This window comes from Bufo gargarizans, chromosome 1 (genome assembly GCF_014858855.1).
Source record: "Bufo gargarizans isolate SCDJY-AF-19 chromosome 1, ASM1485885v1, whole genome shotgun sequence".
Lineage (NCBI taxonomy): Eukaryota > Metazoa > Chordata > Amphibia > Anura > Bufonidae > Bufo > Bufo gargarizans.
Window position 1 is genome coordinate 67,358,374 of NC_058080.1, and position 8,063 is coordinate 67,366,436.

Sequence of the window (8,063 nt, forward strand, 5' to 3'; positions counted from 1 at the left end):
GGCACATATATGGCAGTCCATTCACCTGTCTGAAACACTACGCCAGATCCTGGCAGATGTAGTTTTTCGTCTACTTTACCTCCTGTTTCCAGATGAAAAAGTAGTAAATTTGCCAGAGCTGAAGTTCTGGCCCTGACGAGGGCCCGAACGCATCTTAATCCCACCCATCTGTTGTACTTGCCGTAAAAATGCCTGTGCGACATTAAAATAGTCGCAAGAATACCCTTTTCAACAATTTTTTCGCCAGAAAGCTATAATAAATGACCCCCACTGTCTGTCTTCCAGCAATCCTTCATTTTGATGCTGCACAGTCTTTATATTCTGTACTAATTTCTCTCTCAGGGGATGGTAACTTTTCTTCAGCATTCAAGGGCATGTTTGCAGAGATAGTCAATTTCAGGTTGTATGAAGGTTACACCCTATAGAATATTTATTTATTGAGAAATATTTGCCCTGAGCACAAAGCCACGATCTGTATATAAGCAGGAGCTCCGTCCCTTGTACTTCACTCTGCCTTTAGCAGCTGCCTGGAGAAGCCGAGAAGTCCAAATCCCATCCAAACATGACTAAGCTGGAAACCGCAATCGATCAAATCATCGATGTCTTTCACCAATATGCCTTTACTGAGGGCAATAAAGACACTTTATCCAAAGGGGAATTGAAGACTATGATGGAGAAGGAACTGCCTGAACTCATGAAGGTAAGATGATGCCTTACATACAGTAGAAGTATACAGCTATCACCCATTATCTATATTATACTATAGAAGATAATCGGTAAACACAAAAATAGCAATTCCATAGTGACAGAATGTCTCCTGGCGGCTGCAGGATAGAAGGGGTAATGACTCAGGAAGGAACCCATCAACAGAATACAAATTGGAGTTTATAGCAGTCTATATACTATGACTGGCGGAGCATTCTACAACCTCATGTATAGGGTTCAGTATTAGGGTCGTATTACCGTACGTTTAAGCACCGTGCCGATCTATTATAAGTTACCTATAACCTGCTATATGCTGAAACTGTACCTCAGTGTCCAGCTGATGGAAATATAGTGCTTTCTATTTATTAAAATTTTTTTTTATTGTAAATGTTTGAATTTTAAAGCCACAGTTTGGAACCTTCTGCCATATAGAACTTTTCCAGTCACTTTTTGCATCCTTTAAAGGGATTATCCAATGAATACTGTAAAAAATGAAAATCATACATAATCTAGTACAACCTCTTTATAATAAAGCTAGAACCAGTCCTGGACCTCACGTGGATCCAGAGATCTCCTGCTGTGTGTGATTTGCATAGAAGCCGTTACATTGTTGCAAAAACTGCATTATTTTTATGCATTTTTTGCCACATCAAAAATGCAGCACCGCTGCAACGTATGGCCGCACCTTCATAGTGCTCCCAACCAACCGATGAAAGAGCAAATGTCCTGATTTGATGCCAACTGTCCTGAATTTGGCAGAACTGTCCCTGATATTTAGACACAGTCCTGGCAAATTCCCACAGTCCCAGGATAAAAATGGGTGAGATTAACGAAAAGTTTGCCCATAAGTGGGTGCTACCAGGTGGAGCCGGTGTATTCCCGGGGGCGTGGCTTACATGTCCCGATATTACCAACAGAATGGTTGGTAAGTATGGCCGATTAATGTGTTTATAGCCGATTGGTGCTTGTTCTGTCCGGGCAGTCGAAGAGGGCCCTCAGTGCCACCAGGCAGTAGTGCTAATCACTAAGCCTCAGAGCTTTCTACTAAACTAGAACAGTTCCCATAGAACAAGGAAACATTTCCCAAACCCCTTTCTTTTGTAAAGTTCTGATATGTTCCCTTCTTGGGGATCTGTTCCTGTTTTTAGTGGAAAAAACTGAGCAGAGAACAAGCTGGTCCAAGGCTACTGAGAATTAAATAATGTGAGAAAAGAAGAAATGAATCGCACATACACTGCTAATGCTATGATCTCATCCCTGGGTTCCTGCAGGAAACAGCACTGAATAGCGCATGTGTACCACCTCCATGCTACATGCTAAATGAGGCATTTGTGTACATTTTGATCAAAAGGCAATAAGCCCACTCACCACGTCAAGGTTGCCTCTATGAGTGGGTCCTAACCTAAAATTGGTGCAACGCTGCACGGCGACCACCAGCGCTGCGGCGCCATTCCGGCCGGCGGCGGGACCCAGTGGCCAAACAGCACCCCTGCTGCCTGACCATGCCATACCTAGCTCTGGGCCCCACCAACCAGCCAGAAAAACAGCACAGTGGCCCCCGTGCAGCACCGCACCATGTGAACAGTTGTCAAAGCTCACCTGCTCTGAAGCTCACAGGAACTCCAACTGAGAGCATGATAGGATAATTTAACCCCTACTACAGAATACTGGGCTAATTAAAATCACCTGGCTAGTGGAAGGAGTGCAGATCCAGGGACAGAATTCTATGCATTAAATAATGGGAGAAAAGAAGAAATAAATCGCACATCCACTGCTAATGCTATGATCTCATCCCTGCGTTCCTGCAGGAGACAGCACTGAATAGTGCATGTGTACTACTTCCATGCTACATGCTAAATGAGGCATTTGTGTACTTTTCTCTCATTATTTAATACATAGAATTCAAGGCTACTGAGAACTGAGTCCTACAAAGGCAGCCTTTGTTTAGCAGCATTTCCTCAAATATATATAAGATTTCAACTTTGCTGTAGAATTATTATTATTATTTTTAAATGGTATATTTATTTTAAAGAGGTTTACCAAGCTCCAGATATTGATGATCTATTCTCAGAATAAGTTAATAATATTTGATGGGTGGGGGTCTGACACCCTGCACCTCCACCAATCAGCTGTTCCCTGCAGCCTCAGGTGCTGGAACTAGCGCTTGAATGGAGCAGGAAGTAGAGAGCTCCGTTCAAAGTGTAGTGGCCATGTCGGGTTACTGCAACCCATCTTCCATTGAATTGAAACAGAGCTGCAGTAACCCAGCACAAACACTACACTTTGAACAGAGCTGTCTGCTTCCTGCAAGTCATAAACATTTTAGTCCATACTGGCAGTTATACTTGTTCATACTGGTCATATGTGTTCAATTAAACCGGGAAATGGACAAAAAAAAATTCTGGGAAATTTTCTGGAAAAAAGATGTTTTGTCCATGAACAATCTTTCTTACAAGAGATCTTTCATGTAAGTATCAGACGAAAATTTCAAACATGGCTGACTTCTTTCAGATAATGATGTTCTCACTTCGGTCAATTAAAACAATAGTTTGTTGTTAAATTTCACCAGATGATCATTTTGGTTGAAATTGTCAGATTTTTGGAGTCTAATGCTGGTGGCATGTAGCGTAAGGGGAATTTTCTAAATTTCTAATTTTCGCATTTTAAGGTCTTTGTTATGTAAATGTCCATGTTTATCGGTTCCTTCTTGACTATTTCAATTGTACAAAGAACCAAGGAGCTTCTCTGATTCTAATTCATTTTCTATATTTTTTGGTCCAGAATGCGAAAGGTAAAGACAAGCGGGGCCAGCTTCTAATGGACCTGGATGAAAATGGAGACTCTCAAGTGGATTTTCAGGAATTTATAACATTAGTTGCTAAGATCACCTTACTGGGGCACGAAAGATTTCAATAAACGTCTAAAAAATAATTATTTCAATCAATCTGGCTTTGAATAAAAGTTCAGTATATTCCATTTGTTTCCTTTTTTTTTTGTAGGGTTATGAACAGGTTGATATGGACATATATGATACATGATGGTTTAGAATGGGTGTGGATTAAAGTGTATCTGTTACCATGGTCAACTCTACTAAACCTAGAACTGACTATTATTATTTATATGCAAAAGAGATGCTTGGGGCACTGAGGGATTGGCCTAGCCCCTCGGAGGACCATTTCTAATTCTTCCTCTCCCCATTGCCACACTCTCTCAGTAAGATTAAGAGGGCCAGTCACCCTCACCAGTTAAGTGCCTGACCTCAAAATTTCGTGCATGCGCTGAGGGCAATTCTCAGAGTAAAAATCTCAGAGCAGTTCAATTCTCAGAGTGGTCCCACTAGTACTGCCGCTGGCGCATGCGCAAGATTTTGGGACCAAGCTTCAGAGAGGTGACGCTGCTTAGCCTTGTAATTCTCACTTGAAGGGGGATAAAAAAGGGGAGAGGCAGAGGTGACGTGGTGCTCTGAGGGCTCATTTGCAGATGAATAAAAATAATAATTTCCCTGCAGTGGTAATACCAATTGCAACCAGATATGGCTCATTGCATTCAACATGATCAACCCTACTAGGAAGCTGTTTATAGGGTTGATCATTTTAAAGGAGTTCTCTGGTCCTCTTACGGATATTGATGGTCACTCTTCAGGATTAGGCATCAAGATTAGATTGGCGGGGGCCAATCATCTATTTGTCATTTACCAGTCAGCACCATTCACTGTGGGTAGTGGATGGAGCTATTTATTTAGCTATTGAATTGAATGGGATCAGTGCAGCATTAACCATCCCACAATGGACAAAGCTGTTGTTCTGGAGCTGGACCTACAGTACTGCAGAACCGCTGATCGGCTGGTATTCGGAGTGTCAGACCACCACCAATCAGATATTGATGACCTATCCTGATAATATTCAATATTCCTGAAGGCCAAGGATAGTTTTGTGGTTAACATTAGACATAGTTATATAATTATGTGGTTTAAAATAGTGAAGTGGTTAATGTGGGCCCAGGGCAAATTAGTTTACCAATGCATTTCATCTAAATCAGGGATGGCAAACTGCGGCTCTCCAGCTGTTGCAAAACTACAAATCTCAGCATGCCCAGTCTGCCTACAGCTATCAGCCTACAGCAGGGCATGATGGGATAACTACACGTTGCCACCAGCAACAAGTCTGCACAGCAACCGCGTCACGGTCAAACAACAATATGACTGTGACAGACCTACGAACTGCTAAAACCTGTGATGAGTTGTCATGGCAACCTGGCATAGGACCTGGAAGCTTCTATTGGCTAATAAGGGACATGTGACCGTGTAAATGGCAGTTTGGATTTAAGTGAAAGGCTTGCTGGCTTCTAATGGCTAATGCAGGTAATTTTGGGGGAATATCTCAGGAACGGTACGTCCTAGAGAGCTGAGTCTAGAAACCTGGTCTAAAACCTTCCTGGACAACTGATGTACCTGTGTGCCAAATTTAGTGAAGATCAATCCAGTCGTTTGGTCACGCATAAAGAACAGACAGACAGACAGAAACTCTATTTCATATATATATATAAGAGATAACTTTTACTGGTTTTCTTTAAAACCCCACATTATTAACTAATATTCCCTAAAATATACAACTGTATCAATATTCCAATAAGAGTTATTATTAGTGTCAGAAAACTTTGGTGGGGCATGGGTATAATCTCTGCCCAGCCCATCATTACTCACGATTTCACCTTCTTCAATCTTCCTGCACCAATAGTGGTTCGTGATTAAAACAATATTCATAATGTTCATAGGATTCCTCTCATTCCATCCGAAATCCCATGGTCCTTTTCAGGGTGCCTCCCTAGAAGTGGGGTCATATCTGTTATATTTGGAGCCAGGTACCTGTACCTAGTTACTCCCTTATCTACCCCTACCTACAAGTGGAGCACCTGCCCCGAAAGGGGCAACCCCACTTCTCGGTGGCTAAACCCTCAAGAATCGCTTTTTCTACGCTCAATCTGGTACCAGACCTCCTATATTATTGTTCCAACGCGTTTCTCCAGTGTCTATGATATCTGGCTCTTCAGGGGACCTTGGATGATGTAGGCTAGACACAGACAATGCTGATAATGTCGTGATGGCTTCCTCAGATATCTGGAAGTATACCTTTCCCCCAGGCCTTTGAATACTATCCCCACCTATTTCTAATTACTGTACCTTCATGTGTGCTCCAAACTGGGGGGAAAGTATCCATTGACCTGATGACTTTAGAGGATGCCCTTCAGGCTGGAAAGCATGGCTAAGGACGAACCTCTTAGGTGCACCTCTTAACACCCCCCACTGTTAGCAAGCACTGGACTAGATTTAATGAGCTAATCCATTGATAAACATCTGCCCGTATAAACCGACCTCATAAGAACCATCTGTTCAGTGGTGAACCAGATGTCTGAGTGCCGGCCCTACAAGCACGAATCAAGGGACACTAGACTTAGCTGGATTGAGCAAATAATGGCTTGATAGCAACTGCTCATCAACTGCAGAGGGCTGGGATGCCACAGACCTCAGCTGCAGTGTGGGCGCAATACAACTCGTATGCATAAAGCATGAGTTTGTCCACACTCTCTTTGGAGCGTGATAATTCCCTTGTCATTAAACCATCTGACAAGGGAAGTAACATTGTTGTAGTGAATTGTGAACAGTATAAGGCCATGTGCCTCAGCATTCTTAGTGACAATTCATGTTATCGTGTGCTAGAGACAAATCCAATTGAAATATTCAGGAAAAAATTGAAGAGTCTTCTGGATGTAGCACAGGATCATGACTTGATCAGTCGGACGGAGTTAGATTTTTTGTTCCCCAAACATCCCCAGATCCCTTGTTTTTACGGATTGCCCAAGGTACACAAGGGGCTTTCACCATTAAAGGGACATCCTATCGTCTCTGGGACTGGGAGTCTGACACATCCAATCAGTACATACGTGGATAGGATTCTGCGACCGTTTGCGGTGGCCCTATCCTCATATGTACGTGATTCTATGGATGTGATCAAAAAATTGGAGGGGATCCATATTGGTGAGAACGTCATGCTGGCCAGTCTGGATGTGGAGGCCCTTTACAGCTCCATAACTCACGAAAAAGGGTGTGGAGTTGTGGCCTCATTTTTAAACCAACGTGGCATCCATTGTTGGCAGCATAACGGATTTGTTCTTGAACTGATGAAATTCATTATTGAACACAACTTTTTTATTTTTGATCACCGTATGTACCACCAGCTCAGGGGAGTGGCGATGGGGAGCCCATGTGCCCCTACCTTCGCTAATCTCTACCTGGGCTGGTGGGAACGGGAAGTTGTATTAGCTGACAACAACCAGAGATGGGCTGACCACATTAATTTGTGGTTACGTTACATCGATGATGTGCTGATTTTGTGGTCAGGAAGTGTAGATGATTTTAATAGCTTTGTTACGGACCTGAATTATAACACGATGGGACTTTTCTTTACATCAGAGATCCAGGAATCACAAATCACGTTCCTTGATCTGACTATCTTCAGGGACACGAATGGCAATATTGGTACACAGCTATTTCGTAAGGAAACTGCCACGAATAGTCTCCTTAGGTGGGACAGTTGCCATCCGTTGCCCCTGAAGAGGGAAATTCCTAAAAGCCAATACCTTCGGGAAAGGCGCAATTGTTCCAGTATGTCAGATTTTAGAATGGCGTCAAATGACTTACAGACCAGATTTAGAAGCAGGGGGTACCCGCAACATGTGTTAGCTAAGGCTTACCAACACTCGCTGGCCTTGAATCGGGATACCTTGCTCACATCTAAATCAGGACCATCTGAATCAGAACAACTGCGCATTGTGGCCACTTATGATGAAGCAAATAATACAGTAAGAGAGTTACTGACGACCTACTGGGGGATTTTAAAATCGGACCCCGATATTGGACATATGGTAGGCGATACACCTCTTATAACGTATAGACGTGGACGCAATTTGAGAGATCGTCTGGTCCACAGCTTCTTTCAGGCTCCTACCACTACCACTTGGTTGAGTACCAACCTCAAAGGGACCTTTCGTTGTGGAGGGTGCGTGGCGTGTCCCGCCATCCAGTTAGGCTCTGCATTTAATTGCAGTGTCACTGAGCGGACATTTACTATCAGATCCTTTGTCAATTGCAAGACGAGGGGGTTGGTATATTTGGCCACTTGTAATTGTGGAAAACAGTATGTGGGCAAAACGACTAGGGAATTCCGCAGAAGAATCGCAGAACATCTTAATGACATCTGCAAAGGTGCTGATACTCCCATTGCGAGACACATATCCACTTTACATGGTGGTAATGCGGATGTGATTAAATTTCAGGCTGTCGAGGTGGTGAGAAGATCCCC

The 8,063-nt window shown here is 43.0% G+C and overlaps 1 protein-coding gene across 1 annotated transcript; it reads left to right on the forward strand.

Moving 5' to 3' along the window:
• The first annotated feature begins 492 nt into the window (after window positions 1-492).
• LOC122928334 (protein S100-P-like) lies at window positions 493-3,681 on the forward strand. Its single transcript, XM_044281124.1, has 2 exons — window positions 493-700; window positions 3,487-3,681. The coding sequence occupies exons 1-2, from the start codon at window positions 563-565 to the stop codon at window positions 3,619-3,621; spliced, it is 273 nt and encodes a 90-aa protein (XP_044137059.1). The 5' UTR covers window positions 493-562; the 3' UTR covers window positions 3,622-3,681.
• Window positions 3,682-8,063: the final 4,382 nt, after the last annotated feature.

Bases quoted from the DNA above. Each gene is read 5' to 3' on its own strand.
- LOC122928334 (XM_044281124.1), top strand. From the start codon at position 563: ATGACTAAGCTGGAAACCGCAATCGATCAAATCATCGATGTCTTTCAC. The intron at 701-3,486 runs GTAAGATGATGC...TTTTTGGTCCAG, and splicing joins AACTGCCTGAACTCATGAAG to AATGCGAAAGGTAAAGACAA.